This window comes from Oncorhynchus keta, chromosome 24 (genome assembly GCF_023373465.1).
Source record: "Oncorhynchus keta strain PuntledgeMale-10-30-2019 chromosome 24, Oket_V2, whole genome shotgun sequence".
Taxonomy (NCBI): Eukaryota; Metazoa; Chordata; class Actinopteri; order Salmoniformes; family Salmonidae; genus Oncorhynchus; species Oncorhynchus keta.
Genome location: NC_068444.1, coordinates 6,946,357 through 6,968,349, shown reverse-complemented (window position 1 = coordinate 6,968,349; position 21,993 = coordinate 6,946,357). Strand labels below are relative to the sequence as shown.

Here is a 21,993-nt window from a genome sequence, read left to right as displayed (position 1 = left end):
CTCACGGTTAGCACATCCTTACGATCCTCACGGTTAGCATATCCTTATGATCCTCACGGTTAGCACATCCTTATGATCCTCACGGTTAGCATATCCTTATGATCCTCACGGTTAGCATATCCTTATGATCCTCACGGTTAGCACATCCTTATGATCCTCACGGTTAGCATATCCTTACGATCCTCACGGTTAGCACATCCTTACGATCCTCACGGTTAGCATATCCTTATGATCCTCACGGTTAGCACATCCTTACGATCCTCACGAATAGCACATCCTTATGATCCTCACGGTTAGCATATCCTTATGATCCTCACGGTTAGCACATCCTTACGATCCTCACGGTTAGCATATCCTTATGATCCTCACGGTTAGCACATCCTTATGATCCTCACGGTTAGCATATCCTTATGATCCTCACAGTTAGCATATCCTTATGATCCTCACGGTTAGCATATCCTTATGATCCTCACGGTTAGCACATCCTTATGATCCTCACGGTTAGCATATCCTTACGATCCTCACGGTTAGCACATCCTTACGATCCTCACGGTTAGCATATCCTTATGATCCTCACAGTTAGCATATCCTTATGATCCTCACGGTTAGCATATCCTTATGATCCTCACGGTTAGCACATCCTTATGATCCTCACGGTTAGTATATCCTTACGATCCTCACGGTTAGCACATCCTTACGATCCTCACGGTTAGCATATCCTTATGATCCTTACGGTTAGCACATCCTTACGATCCTCACGGTTAGCACATCCTTACGATCCTCACGGTTAGCATATCCTTATGATCCTCACGGTTAGCACATCCTTATGATCCTCACGAATAGCACATCCTTATGATCCTCACGGTTAGCACATCCTTATGATCCTCACGGTTAGCATATCCTTATGATCCTCACAGTTAGCACATCCTTATGATCCTCACAGTTAGCATATCCTTATGATCCTCACGGTTAGCATATCCTTACGATCCTCACGGTTAGCACATCCTTATGATCCTCACGGTTAGCATATCCTTATGATCCTCACAGTTAGCACATCCTTATGATCCTCACGGTTAGCACATTCTTACGATCCTCACAGTTAGCACATCCTTATGATCCTCACGGTTAGCATATACTTACGATCCTCACGGTTAGCATATACTTACTATCCTCACGGTTAGCACATCCTTATGATCCTCACGGTTAGCATATCCTTACGATCCTCACAGTTAGCAGATCCTTATGATCCTCACGGTTAGCACATCCTTATGATCCTCACGGTTAGCATATCCTTACGATCCTCACGGTTAGCATATCCTTATGATCCTCACAGTTAGCATATCCTTATGATCCTCACGGTTAGCATATCCTTATGATCCTCACGGTTAGCACATCCTTATGATCCTCACGGTTAGTATATCCTTACGATCCTCACGGTTAGCACATCCTTACGATCCTCACGGTTAGCATATCCTTATGATCCTCACGGTTAGCACATCCTTATGATCCTTACGGTTAGCACATCCTTACGATCCTCACGGTTAGCACATCCTTACGATCCTCACGGTTAGCATATCCTTATGATCCTCACGGTTAGCATATCCTTATGATCCTCACGGTTAGCACATCCTTATGATCCTCACGAATAGCACATCCTTATGATCCTCACGGTTAGCACATCCTTATGATCCTCACGGTTAGCATATCCTTATGATCCTCACGGTTAGCACATCCTTATGATCCTCACAGTTAGCATATCCTTATGATCCTCACGGTTAGCATATCCTTACGATCCTCACGGTTAGCACATCCTTATGATCCTCACGGTTAGCATATCCTTATGATCCTCACAGTTAGCACATCCTTATGATCCTCACGGTTAGCACATCCTTACGATCCTCACAGTTAGCACATCCTTATGATCCTCACGGTTAACATATACTTACGATCCTCACGGTTAGCATATACTTACTATCCTCACGGTTAGCACATCCTTATGATCCTCACGGTTAGCATATCCTTACGATCCTCACAGTTAGCAGATCCTTATGATCCTCACGGTTAGCACATCCTTATGATCCTCACGGTTAGCACATCCTTACGATCCTCACGGTTAGCATATCCTTACGATCCTCACGGTTAGCATATCCTTACGATCCTCACGGTTAGCACATCCTTATGATCCTCACGGTTAGCACATCCTTATGATCCTCACGGTTAGCATATCCTTACGATCCTCACGGTTAGCATATCCTTATGATCCTCACGGTTAGCATATCCTTATGATCCTCACGGTTAGCACATCCTTATGATCCTCACGGTTAGCATATCCTTACGATCCTCACGGTTAGCACATCCTTACGATCCTCACGGTTAGCATATCCTTATGATCCTCACAGTTAGCATATCCTTATGATCCTCACGGTTAGCATATCCTTATGATCCTCACGGTTAGCACATCCTTATGATCCTCACGGTTAGTATATCCTTACGATCCTCACGGTTAGCACATCCTTACGATCCTCACGGTTAGCATATCCTTATGATCCTCACGGTTAGCACATCCTTATGATCCTTACGGTTAGCACATCCTTACGATCCTCACGGTTAGCACATCCTTACGATCCTCATGGTTAGCATATCCTTATGATCCTCACGGTTAGCACATCCTTATGATCCTCACGAATAGCACATCCTTATGATCCTCACGGTTAGCACATCCTTATGATCCTCACGGTTAGCATATCCTTATGATCCTCACAGTTAGCACATCCTTATGATCCTCACAGTTAGCATATCCTTATGATTCTCACGGTTAGCATATCCTTACGATCCTCACGGTTAGCACATCCTTATGATCCTCACGGTTAGCATATCCTTATGATCCTCACAGTTAGCACATCCTTATGATCCTCACGGTTAGCACATTCTTACGATCCTCACAGTTAGCACATCCTTATGATCCTCACGGTTAGCATATACTTACGATCCTCACGGTTAGCATATACTTACTATCCTCACGGTTAGCACATCCTTATGATCCTCACGGTTAGCATATCCTTACGATCCTCACAGTTAGCACATCCTTATGATCCTCACGGTTAGCACATCCTTATGATCCTCACGGTTAGCATATCCTTACGATCCTCACGGTTAGCATATCCTTACGATCCTCACGGTTAGCATATCCTTACGATCCTCACGGTTAGCATATCCTTACGATCCTCACGGTTAGCACATCCTTATGATCCTCACGGTTAGCACATCCTTATGATCCTCACGGTTAGCATATCCTTACGATCCTCACGGTTAGCACATCCTTATGATCCTCACGGTTAGCATATCCTTACGATCCTCACGGTTAGCACATCCTTATGATCCTCGCGGTTAGCACATCCTTATGATCCTCACAGTTAGCACATCCTTACGATCCTCACGGTTAGCATAAGGTGAATGCACCAATTTGTAAGTCGCTCTGGATAAGAGCGTCTGCTAAATGACTTAAATGTAAATGTACATGTAGCATATCCTTATGATCCTCACTGTTAGCATATCCTTACGATCGTCATGGTTAGCATATCCTTACGATCCTCACGGTTAGCACATCCTTACGATCCTCACGGTTAGCATATCCTTACGATCCTCACGGTTAGCATATCCTTACGATCCTCACGGTTAGCATATCCTTACGATCCTCACGGTTAGCATATCCTTACGATCCTCACAGTTAGCATATCCTTACGATCCTCACAGTTAGCATATCCTTACCTAACACAAACATCAAGGTTATAGGTCAAATTGCTGGTCAAATTGAATATAAATTGAAATTCAGATCCTTGTTGCTTAGCCTCTGAGTATTGTAGGGAAATCATATAAGGTTTTACTGCTAACCTACAAAGCATTACATGGGCTTGCTCCTACCTATCTCTCTGATTTGGTCCTGCCGTACATACCTACACGTACGCTACGGTCACAAGCCGCAGGCCCCCTAATTGTCACTAGAATTTCCAAGCAAACAGCTGGAGGCAGGGATTTCTCCTATAGAGCTCCATTGTTATGGAATGGTCTGCCTACCCATGTCAGAGACGCAGACTTGGTCTCAACCTTTAAGTCTTTACTGAAGACTCATCTCTTCAGTAGGTCCTATGGTTGAGTGTAGTCTGGCCCAGGAGTGTGAAGGTGAACGGAAAGGCTCTGGAGCAACGAACCGCCCTTGCTGTCTCTGTCTGGCCGGTTCCCCTCTCTCCACTGGGATTCTCTGCCTCTAACCCTATTACCAGGGCCGAGTCACTGGCTTACTGGTGCTCTTCCATGCCGTCCCTGGGAGGGGTGCGTCACTTGAGTGGGTTGAGTCACTTACGTGGTCAGCCTGTCTGGGTTGGGGCCCCCCCTTGGGTTGTGCGGAGATCTTTGTGGGCTATACTAGGCCTTGTCTCAGGATGGTCTCAGTTGGTGGTTGAAGATATCCCTCTAGTGGTGTGAGGGCTGTGCTTTGGCAAAGTGGGTGGGGTTATATCCAGCCTGTTTGGCCCTGTCCGGGGGTATCATCGAATGGGGCCACAGTGTCTCCTGACCCCTCCTGTCTCAGCCTCCAGTTATTTATGCTGCAGTGGTTTATGTGTCGGGGGGCTAGGGTCAGTTTGTTATATCTGGAGTACTTCAACTGCCTTATCCAGTGTCCTGTGTGAATTTAAGTATGCTCTCTATAATTCTATCTAACTCTCTTTCTTTCTCTCTCTGGGAGGACCTGAGCCCTAGGACCATGTCTCAGGACTACCTGGCATGATGACTCCTTGCTGTCCCCAGTCCACCTGGTCGTGGTGCTGCTCCAGTTTCAACTGTTCTGCCTGCGGCTATGGAAACCTGACCTGTTCACCGGACGTGCTACCTGTCCCAGACCTGCTGTTTTCAACTCTCTGGAGACAGCAGGAGCGGTAGGAGGTGCTGACCTGTTGCACCCTCAACAACTACTCTGATTATTATTATTTGACCACGCTTGTCACGACTGGCTGAAGGACTGGACCAAGGTGCAGCATGGTAAGCGTACATTTTAACTTTATTTAAAAAATGACGCCGACAAAACGAAGAACAAAAAAAACAACCGTGAAGCTTTGGGCTATGTGGCCTGAACAACCACAAAGTCAACTTCCCACAAAACAGGTGGGGGAAAAGGGTACCTAAGTATGGTTCTCAATCAGAGACAACAATAGACAGCTGTCCCCGATTGAGAACCACACCTGGCCAAGACATAGAAATACAACACATAGAAAAAAGGACATAGAATGCCCACCCTAGTCCCACCCTGGCCACACCCACACCCACACCCTGGCCACACCCACACCCACACCCACACCCAGGGCGTGACAATGCTGGTCATTTCTGAACATTTGAACATCTTGGCCATGTTCTGTTATAATCTCCACCCCTCATAGCCTGGTTCCTCTCTTGGTTTCTTCCTAGGTTTTGGCCTTTCTATGGAGTTTTTCCTAGCCACCGTGCTTCTACACCTGCATTGCTTGCTGTTTGGGGTTTTAGGCTGAGTTTCAATACAGCACTTTGATATATCAGCTGATGTAAGAAGAGCTATAATAAATACATTTCATTTGATAATAATATCTATGTGGTCAGCGTGATTACAGCCTTCCTTTGCAGGAAGCAGCTTGTTTCAAGAACAAACCGTTATATGGACCAAAGTTATATGGACCAAAGGCAGGGACATATTGTGGGGGGTCAAATTACGGGTCTAATTGACCCGGCACATCAAGGACATATTGTGGGGGGTCAAATTACGGGTCTAATTGACCCGGCACATCAAGGACATATTGTGGGGGGTCAAATTACGGGTCTAATTGACCCGGCACATCAAGGACATATTGGGGGTCAAATGACGGGTCTAATTGACCCGGCACATCAAGGACATATTGTGGGGGGTCAAATTACGGGTCTAATTGACCCGGCACATCAAGGACGTCACTATTTCGGTACCAGGTGTAAATGTTTTACCTGTTAAGACCCTTAAGAAAAACACAGATGATGGGTCATGTTAGAAATATTACGACAAAATAGTATTTTAATGATTTCAAACCCTGTTCCGGACATAAAAGGGAAGGGTTGAAGCCACTAGATCCAATTTATAATAGTGCACTGAGATTTATCACGGGGGACAGGTTTTACACTGATCGCTGCTCGCTCTATCGGGAAGTAGGACGGCCCTCTGCGACCTCACGTAGGACCAAACACTGCATTTTATTCATTTATAAACCACTTTTACAAAACCTCCCACGTTACCTGACATCTTAATATCCCCATAGAGGTACCAGTTACCATACCCCTACATTACATCCCCATAGAGGTACCAGTTACCATACCCCTACATTACATCCCCATAGAGGTACCAGTTACCCTACATTACATCCCCATAGAGGTACCAGTTACCCTACATTACATCCCCATAGAGGTACCAGTTACCCTACATTACATCCCCATAGAGGTACCAGTTACCCTACATTACATCCCCATAGAGGTACCAGTTACCATACATTACATCCCCATAGAGGTACCAGTTACCCTACATTACATCCCAATAGAGGTACCAGTTACCCTACATTACATCCCCATAGAGGTACCAGTTACCCTACATTACATCCCCATAGAGGTACCAGTTACCCTACATTACATCCCCATAGAGGTACCAGTTACCCTACATTACATCCCCATAGAGGTACCAGTTACCATACCCTACATTACATCCCCATAGAGGTACCAGTTACCCTACATTACATCCCCATAGAGGTACCAGTTACCCTACATTACATCCCCATAGAGGTACCAGTTACCATACCCTACATTACATCCCCATAGAGGTACCAGTTACCCTACATTACATCCCCATAGAGGTACCAGTTACCCTACATTACATCCCCATAGAGGTACCAGTTACCCTACATTACATCCCCATAGAGGTACCAGTTACCCTACATTACATCCCCATAGAGGTACCAGTTACCCTACATTACATCCCCATAGAGGTACCAGTTACCATACCCCTACATTACATCCCCATAGAGGTACCAGTTACCCTACATTACATCCCCATAGAGGTACCAGTTACCCTACATTACATCCCCATAGAGGTACCAGTTACCCTACATTACATCCCCATAGAGGTACCAGTTACCCTACATTACATCCCCATAGAGGTACCAGTTACCCTACATTACATCCCCATAGAGGTACCAGTTACCCTACATTACATCCCCATAGAGGTACCAGTTACCCTACATTACATCCCCATAGAGGTACCAGTTACCATACATTACATCCCCATAGAGGTACCAGTTACCATACCCCTACATTACATCCCCATAGAGGTACCAGTTACCATACCCCTACATTACATCCCCATAGAGGTACCAGTTACCATACCCCTACATTACATCCCCATAGAGGTACCAGTTACCATACCCCTACATTACATCCCCATAGAGGTACCAGTTACCATACCCCTACATTACATCCCCATAGAGGTACCAGTTACCATACCCCTACATTACATCCCCATAGAGGTACCAGTTACCATACCCCTACATTACATCCCCATAGAGGTACCAGTTACCATACCCCTACATTACATCCCCATAGAGGTACCAGTTACCATACCCCTACATTACATCCCCAAAGAGGTACCAGTTACCCTACATTACATCCCCATAGAGGTACCAGTTACCCTACATTACATCCCCATAGAGGTACCAGTTACCCTACATTACATCCCCATAGAGGTACCAGTTACCATACCCCTACATTACATCCCCATAGAGGTACCAGTTACCCTACATTACATCCCCATAGAGGTACCAGTTACCATACCCCTACATTACATCCCCATAGAGGTACCAGTTACCCTACATTACATCCCCATAGAGGTACCAGTTACCCTACATTACATCCCCATAGAGGTACCAGTTACCATACCCCTACATTACATCCCCATAGAGGTACCAGTTACCATACCCCTACATTACATCCCCATAGAGGTACCAGTTACCCTACATTACATCCCCATAGAGGTACCAGTTACCCTACATTACATCCCCATAGAGGTACCAGTTACCCTACATTACATCCCCATAGAGGTACCAGTTACCATACCCCTACATTACATCCCCATAGAGGTACCAGTTACCCTACATTACATCCCCATAGAGGTACCAGTTACCCTACATTACATCCCCATAGAGGTACCAGTTACCCTACATTACATCCCCATAGAGGTACCAGTTAACATACCCCCATACATTACATCCCCAAAGAGGTACCAGTTACCCATCATTACATCCCCATAGAGGTACCAGTTACCCTACATTACATCCCCATAGAGGTACCAGTTACTATACCCCCATACATTACATCCCCAGAGGTACCAGTTACCCTACATTACATCCCCATAGAGGTACCAGTTACTATACCCCTACATTACATCCCCAGAGGTACCAGTTACCCTACATTACATCCCCATAGAGGTACCAGTTACCCTACATTACATCCCCAGAGGTACCAGTTACCCTACATTACATCCCCATAGAGGTACCAGTTACCCTACATTACATCCCCATAGAGGTACCAGTTACCCTACATTACATCCTCATAGAGGTACCAGTTACCCTACATTACATCCCCATAGAGGTACCAGTTACCCTACATTACATCCCCATAGAGGTACCAGTTACCATACCCTACATTACATCCCCATAGAGGTACCAGTTACCCTACATTACATCCCCATAGAGGTACCAGTTACCATACCCCTACATTACATCCCCATAGAGGTACCAGTTACCCTACATTACATCCCCATAGAGGTACCAGTTACCATACCCCTACATTACATCCCCATAGAGGTACCAGTTACCATACCCCTACATTACATCCCCATAGAGGTACCAGTTACCCTACATTACATCCCCATAGAGGTACCAGTTACCCTACATTACATCCCCATAGAGGTACCAGTTACCATACCCCTACATTACATCCCCATAGAGGTACCAGTTACCATACATTACATCCCCATAGAGGTACCAGTTACCATACATTACATCCCCATAGAGGTACCAGTTACCATACATTACATCCCCATAGAGGTACCAGTTACCATACCCCTACATTACATCCCCATAGAGGTACCAGTTACCATACCCCTACATTACATCCTCATAGAGGTACCAGTTACCCTACATTACATCCCCATAGAGGTACCAGTTACCCTACATTACATCCCCATAGAGGTACCAGTTACCATAACCTACATTACATCCCCATAGAGGTACCAGTTACCCTACATTACATCCCCATAGAGGTACCAGTTACCATACCCCTACATTACATCCCCACATCCTACATTAACTACATCCTACATTAACTCCATCCTACATTAACTACATCCTACATTAATTCCATCCTACATTAATTCCATCCTACATTAACTCCATCCTACATTAACTCCATCCTAAATTAACTCCATCCTACATTAACTGAAATCCTACATTAACTCCATCCTAAATTAACTGAAATCCTAAATTAACTCCATCCTACATTAACTGAAATCCTACATTAACTCCATCCTAAATTAACTGAAATCCTACATTAACTCCATCCTACATTAACTCCATCCTAAATTAACTCCATCCTACATTAACTCCATCCTACATTAACTGAAATCCTACATTAACTCCATCCTACATTAACTCCATCCTAAATTAACTCCATCCTACATTAACTCCATCCTACATTAACTCCATCCTAAATTAACTCCGTCCTACATTAACTGAAATCCTACATTAACTCCATCCTAAATTAACTGAAATCCTACATTAACTCCATCCTACATTAACTCCATCCTACATTAACTCCATCCTACATTAACTCCATCCTAAATTAACTCCGTCCTACATTAACTCCATCCTACATTAACTGAAATCCTACATTAACTCCATCCTAAATTATCTCCATCCTAAATTAACTCCGTCCTAAATTAACTCCGTCCTACATTAACTCCATCCTAAATTAACTCCATCCTAAATTAACTCCGTCCTAAATTAACTCCGTCCTACATTAACTCCATCCTACACTAATTAGGTTATATCACATTTGACACTGCATCCTCAGGTTGCTACCGGTTTAACTATAGTTTCCATACCAACCAAACATAGCCACTCTCAGCGTCTGTAATGAACTTATACTGTAACGTTATAATTAACCATCCATACTGGGGGAAAAAAACACGTGGTTCAGATGCTATACATTAATGGGTTGAAATCTCGATTTGAAACGCAATCACACTAGTGTGCATCCCAAGTGGCACCCTATTCGCTACGTAGTACACTACTTTAGACCAGGGCCCATGGGGAATTGGGTGCCACTTGGAATCCAGACTTCGGCTCCCACCCCTGTGTTGTTATACTGCACGGTCCCCCTCTCTCTCGCTCCATTGCTCTAAAAAGCAGAGGAGAGGTGTTATAATGCTACGTCAGCCTGATTAACCAACCTGCGATCAGAGGAGAGTTGTTATAATGCTACGTCAGCCTGATTAACCAACCTGCGATCAGAGTTGTTATAATGCTACGTCAGCCTGATTAACCAACCTGCTATCAGAGTTGTTATAATGCTACGTCAGCCTGATTAACCAACCTGCTATCAGAGTTGTTATAATGCTACGTCAGCCTGATTAACCAACCTGCTATCAGAGTTGTTATAATGCTACGTCAGCCTGATTAACCAACCTGCTATCAGAGTTGTTATAATGCTACGTCAGCCTGATTAACCAACCTGCGATCAGAGGAGAGTTGTTATAATGCTACGTCAGCCTGATTAACCAACCTGCGATCAGAGGAGAGGTGTTATAATGCTACGTCAGCCTGATTAACCAACCTGCGATCAGAGGAGAGGTGTTATAATGCTACGTCAGCCTGATTAACCAACCTGCTATCAGAGTTGTTATAATGCTACGTCAGCCTGATTAACCAACCTGCGATCAGAGGAGAGTTGTTATAATGCTACGTCAGCCTGATTAACCAACCTGCGATCAGAGTTGTTATAATGCTACGTCAGCCTGATTAACCAACCTGCTATCAGAGTTGTTATAATGCTACGTCAGCCTGATTAACCAACCTGCTATCAGAGTTGTTATAATGCTACGTCAGCCTGATTAACCAACCTGCGATCAGAGGAGAGGTGTTATAATGCTACGTCAGCCTGATTAACCAACCTGCGATCAGAGGAGAGTTGTTATAATGCTACGTCAGCCTGATTAACCAACCTGCGATCAGAGGAGAGGTGTTATAATGCTACGTCAGCCTGATTAACCAACCTGCGATCAGAGGAGAGTTGTTATAATGCTATGTCAGCCTGATTAACCAACCTGCTATCAGAGGAGAGGTGTTATAATGCTACGTCAGCCTGATTAACCAACCTGCGATCAGAGGAGAGGTGTTATAATGCTACGTCAGCCTGATTAACCAACCTGCTATCAGAGTTGTTATAATGCTACGTCAGCCTGATTAACCAACCTGCTATCAGAGTTGTTATAATGCTACGTCAGCCTGATTAACCAACCTGCGATCAGAGGAGAGTTGTTATAATGCTACGTCAGCCTGATTAACCAACCTGCGATCAGAGGAGAGGTGTTATAATGCTACGTCAGCCTGATTAACCAACCTGCGATCAGAGGAGAGGTGTTATAATGCTACGTCAGCCTGATTAACCAACCTGCTATCAGAGTTGTTATAATGCTACGTCAGCCTGATTAACCAACCTGCGATCAGAGGAGAGGTGTTATAATGCTACGTCAGCCTGATTAACCAACCTGCGATCAGAGGAGAGGTGTTATAATGCTACGTCAGCCTGATTAACCAACCTGCGATCAGAGTTGTTATAATGCTACGTCAGCCTGATTAACCAATCTGCGATCAGAGTTGTTATAATGCTACGTCAGCCTGATTAACCAACCTGCTATCAGAGTTGTTATAATGCTACGTCAGCCTGATTAACCAACCTGCGATCAGAGGAGAGTTGTTATAATGCTACGTCAGCCTGATTAACCAACCTGCGATCAGAGTTGTTATAATGCTACGTCAGCCTGATTAACCAACCTGCTATCAAAGTTGTTATAATGCTACGTCAGCCTGATTAACCAACCTGCGATCAGAGGAGAGTTGTTATAATGCTATGTCAGCCTGATTAACCAACCTGCGATCAGAGGAGAGTTGTTATAATGCTACGTCAGCCTGATTAACCAACCTGCGATCAGAGAAGAGTTGTTATAATGCTACATCAGCCTGATTAACCAACCTGCTATCAGAGTTGTTATAATGCTACGTCAGCCTGATTAACCAACCTGCGATCAGAGGAGAGGTGTTATAATGCTACGTCAGCCTGATTAACCAACCTGCTATCAGAGTTGTTATAATGCTACGTCAGCCTGATTAACCAACCTGCTATCAGAGTTGTTATAATGCTACGTCAGCCTGATTAACCAACCTGCGATCAGAGGAGAGGTGTTATAATGCTACGTCAGCCTGATTAACCAACCTGCTATCAGAGTTGTTATAATGCTACGTCAGCCTGATTAACCAACCTGCTATCAGAGTTGTTATAATGCTACGTCAGCCTGATTAACCAACCTGCGATCAGAGTTGTTATAATGCTACGTCAGCCTGATTAACCAACCTGCTATCAGAGTTGTTATAATGCTACGTAAGCCTGATTAACCAACCTGCTATCAGAGTTGTTATAATGCTACGTCAGCCTGATTAACCAACCTGCGATCAGAGGAGAGGTGTTATAATGCTACGTCAGCCTGATTAACCAACCTGCGATCAGAGGAGAGGTGTTATAATGCTACGTCAGCCTGATTAACCAACCTGCGATCAGAGGAGAGTTGTTATAATGCTACGTCAGCCTGATTAACCAACCTGCTATCAGAGTTGTTATAATGCTACGTCAGCCTGATTAACCAACCTGCGATCAGAGGAGAGTTGTTATAATGCTACGTCAGCCTGATTAACCAACCTGCGATCAGAGTTGTTATAATGCTACGTCAGCCTGATTAACCAACCTGCTATCAGAGTTGTTATAATGCTACGTCAGCCTGATTAACCAACCTGCTATCAGAGTTGTTATAATGCTACGTCAGCCTGATTAACCAACCTGCGATCAGAGGAGAGGTGTTATAATGCTACGTCAGCCTGATTAACCAACCTGCGATCAGAGGAGAGTTGTTATAATGCTACGTCAGCCTGATTAACCAACCTGCGATCAGAGGAGAGGTGTTATAATGCTACGTCAGCCTGATTAACCAACCTGCGATCAGAGGAGAGTTGTTATAATGCTATGTCAGCCTGATTAACCAACCTGCTATCAGAGGAGAGGTGTTATAATGCTACGTCAGCCTGATTAACCAACCTGCGATCAGAGGAGAGGTGTTATAATGCTACGTCAGCCTGATTAACCAACCTGCGATCAGAGTAGAGGTGTTATAATGCTACGTCAGCCTGATTAACCAACCTGCTATCAGAGTTGTTATAATGCTACGTCAGCCTGATTAACCAACCTGCGATCAGAGGAGAGGTGTTATAATGCTACGTCAGCCTGATTAACCAACCTGCTATCAGAGTTGTTATAATGCTACGTCAGCCTGATTAACCAACCTGCGATCAGAGGAGAGGTGTTATAATGCTACGTCAGCCTGATTAACCAACCTGCGATCAGAGGAGAGGTGTTATAATGCTACGTCAGCCTGATTAACCAACCTGCTATCAGAGTTGTTATAATGCTACGTCAGCCTGATTAACCAACCTGCGATCAGAGGAGAGGTGTTATAATGCTACGTCAGCCTGATTAACCAACCTGCGATCAGAGGAGAGGTGTTATAATGCTACGTCAGCCTGATTAACCAACCTGCGATCAGAGGAGAGGTGTTATAATGCTACGTCAGCCTGATTAACCAACCTGCGATCAGAGTTGTTATAATGCTACGTCAGCCTGATTAACCAACCTGCGATCAGAGTTGTTATAATGCTACGTCAGCCTGATTAACCAACCTGCTATCAGAGTTGTTATAATGCTACGTCAGCCTGATTAACCAACCTGCGATCAGAGGAGAGTTGTTATAATGCTACGTCAGCCTGATTAACCAACCTGCGATCAGAGGAGAGTTGTTATAATGCTACGTCAGCCTGATTAACCAACCTGCGATCAGAGTTGTTATAATGCTACGTCAGCCTGATTAACCAACCTGCTATCAAAGTTGTTATAATGCTACGTCAGCCTGATTAACCAACCTGCGATCAGAGGAGAGTTGTTATAATGCTATGTCAGCCTGATTAACCAACCTGCGATCAGAGGAGAGTTGTTATAATGCTACGTCAGCCTGATTAACCAACCTGCGATCAGAGAAGAGTTGTTATAATGCTACATCAGCCTGATTAACCAACCTGCTATCAGAGTTGTTATAATGCTACGTCAGCCTGATTAACCAACCTGCGATCAGAGGAGAGGTGTTATAATGCTACGTCAGCCTGATTAACCAACCTGCGATCAGAGTAGAGGTGTTATAATGCTACGTCAGCCTGATTAACCAACCTGCTATCAGAGTTGTTATAATGCTACGTCAGCCTGATTAACCAACCTGCGATCAGAGGAGAGGTGTTATAATGCTACGTCAGCCTGATTAACCAACCTGCGATCAGAGGAGAGGTGTTATAATGCTACGTCAGCCTGATTAACCAACCTGCGATCAGAGGAGAGGTGTTATAATGCTACGTCAGCCTGATTAACCAACCTGCGATCAGAGGAGAGTTGTTATAATGCTACGTCAGCCTGATTAACCAACCTGCGATCAGAGTTGTTATAATGCTACGTCAGCCTGATTAACCAACCTGCGATCAGAGGAGAGTTGTTATAATGCTACGTCAGCCTGATTAACCAACCTGCGATCAGAGGAGAGTTGTTATAATGCTACGTCAGCCTGATTAACCAACCTGCGATCAGAGGACAGTTGTTATAATGCTACGTCAGCCTGATTAACCAACCTGCGATCAGAGGACAGTTGTTATAATGCTACGTCAGCCTGATTAACCAACCCGCGATCAGGTTTTAATTGAACAACTACTGCTTGATGCAGCAATCATAATGCACATCCACTCAACGGGAATCACTAAACTGAACTGAGCTCACCACCAATCCTCCCCTACTCTCCTGGGCTCTCTGGCTATAGCTACGTACGTGCACTCTCTCTCACACACACACACACACACACACACACACACACACACACACACACACACACACACACACACACACACACACACACACACACACACACACACACAGTGTTGTCCTCCCTGCATTTGTATGCTGATGCACCTTTAAATGGACCTGCTGAAGAAATGGATTTCCCTGCTGTTGACACAAGAGACGGTGTTGTTAGAGTACTATAGCTTCAGCAGGAGAATGGGGCGGAGGAAAACACAGTATTGTAGCTTCAGCAGGAGAACGGTCCTTCTGTAGCTCAGTTGGTAGAGCATGGCGCTTGTAACGCCAGGGTAGTGGGTTCGATTCCCGGGACCACCCATACGTAGAATGTATGCACACATGACTGTAAGTCGCTTTGGATAAAAGCGTCTGCTAAATGGCATATATTATATTATTATTATTATATATTAGAATGGGGCGGAGGACAACACAGTACTATAGCTTCAGCAGGAGAATGGGGCTGAGGACAACACAGTACTATAGCTTCAGCAGGAGAATGGGGCGGAGGACAACACAGTATTGTAGCTTCAGCAGGAGAATGGGGCGGAGGTCAACACAGTATTGTAGCTTCAGCAGGAGAATGGGGCGGAGGACAACACAGTATTGTAGCTTCAGCAGGAGAATGGGGCGGAGGACAACACAGTACTATAGCTTCAGCAGGAGAATGGGGCGGAGGACAACACAGTACTATAGCTTCAGCAGGAGAATGGGGCGGAGGACAACACAGTACTATAGCTTCAGCAGGAGAATGGGGCTGAGGACAACACAGTACTATAGCTTCAGCAGGAGAATGGGGCGGAGGACAACACAGTATTGTAGCTTCAGCAGGAGAATGGGGCGGAGGTCAACACAGTATTGTAGCTTCAGCAGGAGAATGGGGCGGAGGACAACACAGTATTGTAGATTCAGCAGGAGAATGGGGCGGAGGACAACACAGTACTATAGCTTCAGCAGGAGAATGGGGCGGAGGACAACACAGTACTATAGCTTCAGCAGGAGAATGGGGCTGAGGACAACACAGTACTATAGCTTCAGCAGGAGAATGGGGCGGAGGACAACACAGTATTGTAGCTTCAGCAGGAGAATGGGGCGGAGGACAACACAGTATTGTAGCTTCAGCAGTAGAATGGGGCGGAGGACAACACAGTATTGTAGCTTCAGCAGGAGAATGGGGCGGAGGACAACACAGTACTATAGCTTCAGCAGGAGAATGGGGCGGAGGACAACACAGTATTGTAGCTTCAGCAGGAGAATGGGGCTGAGGACAACACAGTATTGTAGCTTCAGCAGGAGAATGGGGCGGAGGTCAACACAGTATTGTAGCTTCAGCAGGAGAATGGGGTGGAGGACAACACAGTATTGTAGATTCAGCAGGAGAATGGGGCGGAGGACAACACAGTACTATAGCTTCAGCAGTAGAATGGGGCGGAGGACAACACAGTATTGTAGCTTCAGCAGGAGAATGGGGCGGAGGACAACACAGTACTATAGCTTCAGCAGGAGAATGGGGCGGAGGACAACACAGTATTGTATCTTCAGCAGGAGAATGGGGCTTAGGACAACACAGTATTGTAGCTTCAGCAGGAGAATGGGGCGGAGGTCAACACAGTATTGTAGCTTCAGCAGGAGAATGGGGCGGAGGACAACACAGTATTGTAGATTCAGCAGGAGAATGGGGCAGAGGACAACACAGTACTATAGCTTCAGCAGGAGAATGGGGCGGAGGACAACACAGTACTATAGCTTCAGCAGTAGAATGGGGCGGAGGACAACACAGTATTGTAGCTTCAGCAGGAGAATGGGGCGGAGGACAATACAGTACTATAGCTTCAGCAGGAGAATGGGGCGGAGGACAACACAGTACTATAGCTTCAGCAGGAGAATGGGGCGGAGGACAACACAGTATTGTAGCTTCAGCAGGAGAATGGGGCGGAGGACAACACAGTATTGTAGCTTCAGCAGGAGAATGGGGCGGAGGACAACACAGTACTATAGCTTCAGCAGGAGAATGGGGCGGAGGACAACACAGTATTGTAGATTTAGCAGGAGAATGGGGCTGAGGACAACACAGTACTGTAGCTTCAGCAGGAGAGCTTCAGCAGGAGAATGGGGCGGAGGACAACACAGTACTATAGCTTCAGCAGGAGAATGGGGCGGAGGACAACACAGTATTGTAGCTTCAGCAGGAGAATGGGGCGGAGGACAACACAGTATTATAGCTTCAGCAGGAGAATGGGGCGGAGGACAGCACAGTATTGTAGCTTCAGCAGGAGAATGGGCCGGAGGACAACATGGTACTATAGCCTCAACAGGAGAATGGGGAGAAGGACAACACAGTATTGTAGCTTCAGCAGGAGAATGGGGCTGAGGACAACACAGTATTGTAGCTTCAGCAGGAGAATGGGGCGGAGGTCAACACAGTATTGTAGCTTCAGCAGGAGAATGGGGCGGAGGACAACACAGTATTGTAGATTCAGCAGGAGAATGGGGCGGAGGACAACACAGTACTATAGCTTCAGCAGGAGAATGGGGCGGAGGACAACACAGTACTATAGCTTCAGCAGGAGAATGGGGCGGAGGACAACACAGTATTGTAGCTTCAGCAGGAGAATGGGGCGGAGGACAACACAGTATTATAGCTTCAGCAGGAGAATGGGGCGGAGGACAGCACAGTATTGTAGCTTCAGCAGGAGAATGGGCCGGAGGACAACATGGTACTATAGCCTCAACAGGAGAATGGGGAGAAGGACAACACAGTATTGTAGCTTCAGCAGGAGAATGGGGCTGAGGACAACACAGTATTGTAGCTTCAGCAGGAGAATGGGGCGGAGGTCAACACAGTATTGTAGCTTCAGCAGGAGAATGGGGCGGAGGACAACACAGTATTGTAGATTCAGCAGGAGAATGGGGCGGAGGACAACACAGTACTATAGCTTCAGCAGGAGAATGGGGCGGAGGACAACACAGTACTATAGCTTCAGCAGGAGAATGGGGCGGAGGACAACACAGTATTGTAGCTTCAGCAGGAGAATGGGGCGGAGGACAACACAGTACTATAGCTTCAGCAGGAGAATGGGGCGGAGGACAACACAGTATTATAGCTTCAGCAGGAGAATGGGGCGGAGGACAACACAGTATTGTAGCTTCAGCAGGAGAATGGGGCGGAGGACAACACAGTACTATAGCTTCAGCAGGAGATTGGGGCGGAGGACAACACAGTATTATAGCTTCAGCAGGAGAATGGGGCGGAGGACAACACAGTATTGTAGCTTCAGCAGGAGAATGGGGCGGAGGACAACACAGTACTATAGCTTCAGCAGGAGAATGGGGCGGAGGACAACACAGTACTATAGCTTCAGCAGGAGAATGGGGCGGAGGACAACACAGTACTATAGCTTCAGCAGGAGAATGGGGTGGAGGACAACACAGTATTGTATTGTTGTGATAACAGCTGTGATATTGACAGTGATAATGACAGTGATAACAACAGTGCTAACAACTGTGACAACGACAGGGATAACAACAGTGATAACAACAGTGATAACAACAGTGATAACAACAGTGTTAACAGATGTGATAACGACAGTGATAACAACAGTGTTAACAGCTGTGATAATGACAGTGATAACAACAGTGATAACAACAGTGATAACAACAGTGTTAACAGATGTGATAACGACAGTGATAACAACAGTGTTAACAGCTGTGATAATGACAGTGATAACAACAGTGATAACAACAGTGATAACAGCTTTGATAATGACAGTGATAACAGCTGTGATAACAGCTGTGATATTGACAGTGATAATGACAGTGATAACAACAGTGCTAACAACTGTGACAACGACAGGGATAACAACAGTGATAACAACAGTGATAACAACAGTGATAACAACAGTGTTAACAGATGTGATAACGACAGTGATAACAACAGTGTTAACAGCTGTGATAATGACAGTGATAACAACAGTGATAACAACAGTGATAACAGCTTTGATAACGACAGTGATAACAGCTGTGATAATGACAGTGTTAACAGCTGTGGTAACAACAGTGATAACAACAGTGATAACAAGAGTGATAACAAGAGTGATAACGACAGTGATAATGACAGTGATAACAACAGTGATAACAGCTGTGATAATTACAGTGATAACAACAGTGATAACAACTGTGATAACAGCTGTGATAATAACAGTGATAACAACAGTGATAACAGCTGTGATAATGACAGTGATAACAACAGTGATAACAACTGTGATAACAGCTGCGATAATGTCAGTGATAACAACAGTGATAACAACTGTGATAACGACAGTGATAACAACAGTGATAACAACTGTGATAACGACAGTGATAACAACAGTGTTAACAGCTGTGATAACAACAGTGATAACAACAGTGTTAACAGCTGTGATAATGACAGTGATAACAACAGTGATAACAACAGTGATAACAACTGTGATAACAACTGTGATAACAGCTGCGATAATGACAGTGATAACGACAGTGATAACAACAGTGATAACAACAGTGTTAACAGCTGTGATAACAACTGTGATAATGACAGTGATAACAACTGTGATAACGACAGTGATAACAACAGTGATAACAACGGTGATAACAGCTGTGATAATGACAGTGATAACAACAGTGATACCGACAGTGATAACAACAGTGTTAACAGCTGTGATAATGACAGTGATAACAACAGTGATAACAACAGTGATAATGACAGTGATAACAACAGTGATAACGACAGTGATAACAACAGTGATAACAACTGTGATAACGACAGTGATAACAACAGTGTTAACAGCTGTGATAACAACAGTGATAACAACAGTGTTAACAGCTGTGATAATGACAGTGATAACAACAGTGATAACAACAGTGATAATGACAGTGATAATGACAGTGATAACAACAGTGATAACAACAGTGATAACAACTGTGATAACGACAGTGATGACAACAGTGTTAACAGCTGTGATAATGACAGTGATAACAACAGTGATAACAACAGTGATAATGACAGTGATTACAACAGTGATAACAACTGTGATAATGACAGTGATAACAACAGTGATAACAACTGTGATAATGACAGTGATAACAACAGTGATAACAACTGTGTTAACAGCTGTGATAATGACAGTGATAACAACAGTGATAACAACAGTGATAACAACTGTGTTAACAGCTGTGATAATGACAGTGATAACAACTGTGATAACAACTGTGATAACAACAGTGATAATGACAGTGATAAAAACAGTGATAACAACTGTGTTAACAGCTGTGATAATGACAGTGATAACAACAGTGATAACAACAGTGATAACAACTGTGATAATGACAGTGATAACAGCAGTGATAACAACTGTGTTAACAGCTGTGATAATGACAGTGATAACAACAGTGATAACAACTGTGTTAACAGCTGTGATAATGACAGTGATAACAACAGTGATAATGACAGTGATAACAACTGTGATAACAACTGTGATAACAACAGTGATAATGACAGTGATAACAACAGTGATAACAACAGTGATAACAACTGTGATAATGACAGTGATAATGACAGTGATAACAACAGTGATAACAACAGTGTTAACAGCTGTGATAATGACAGTGATAACAACAGTGATAACAACTGTGATAACAGCTGTGATAACAAGAGTGATAACAACAGTGATAACAGCTGTGATAATGACAGTGATAACAGCTGTGATAACGACAGTGATAACAACAGTGATAACAGCTGTGATAATGACCGTGATAACAGCAGTGATAACAGCAGTGATAACAACAGTGATAACAGCTGTGATAACAACAGTGATAACAGCTGTGATAACAACAGTGATAACAGCTGTGATAACGACAGTGATAACAACAGTGACAACAGCTGTGATAATGACAGTGATAACAGCAGTGATAACAGCATGCTTTGTGGTCACACATCCCATGCACATACAGCATATGGGTTTCAGAACACACCCTCTTTCACTTAAAGTATGATGTCATAGCTTCCGCTTTGCTGGGTAATTGGAGCCTTCGGCAGCAAGTAAGGGAGAAGGATTGTTTAAATTAAATTAATTTATCCCAAATTGACCTGTTTTCTAGTCTGAATGGGTGGGGTAGGGACAATATGGTTTAAAGAGGCATTATTTACAATGGGTTTTCACTTTGAGGGTTTAATTGTTAATGAATAAACACGGGCTAATGGCTAATTCGTTCAATTAAATCTACCTGGAAGAATGTGGGGTATTCAATCTGGGATGCTCCGGAGTGCCCAGGAAATGTGTCTGATGCCCTGGAGTGCGTATCAAATGGTGGGTTTTTTAGATAGATGTGTGGGGAGAGAGATAGATGTGTGGGGAGAGAGAGAGATGTGTGGGGAGAGAGAGAGATGTGGGGGGAGAGAGAGAGATGCGGGGGGAGAGAGAGGGAGAGAGAGAGAGAGATGTGGGGAGAGAGAGAGAGATGTGGAGGGAGAAAGAGGTGTGGGGGAGAGGAGAGAGAGAGAGAGAGAGAGAGAGAGAGAGAGAGAGAGAGAGAGAGAGAGAGAGAGAGGAGAGAGAGAGAGAGAGAGAGAGAGAGAGAGAGAGAGAGAGAGAGAGAGAGAGAGAGAGAGAGAGAGAGACAGAGAGAGAGAGAGAGAGAGAGAGGGAGAGA

General features: G+C 44.6%; 1 protein-coding gene across 1 annotated transcript in view; it reads left to right on the top strand.

The window, feature by feature from the left end:
• Window positions 1-15,429: 15,429 nt before the first annotated feature.
• Window positions 15,430-21,993, top strand: part of LOC127911273 (serine-aspartate repeat-containing protein F-like) — a 51,845-nt gene continuing 45,281 nt past the window's right edge. Inside the window, exons 1-2 of the mRNA XM_052477434.1 lie at window positions 15,430-15,488; window positions 18,779-21,270. Of these exons, the coding sequence (XP_052333394.1) occupies window positions 15,430-15,488; window positions 18,779-21,270 (2,551 nt within the window). The remainder of the gene's footprint in view (window positions 15,489-18,778; window positions 21,271-21,993) is intronic.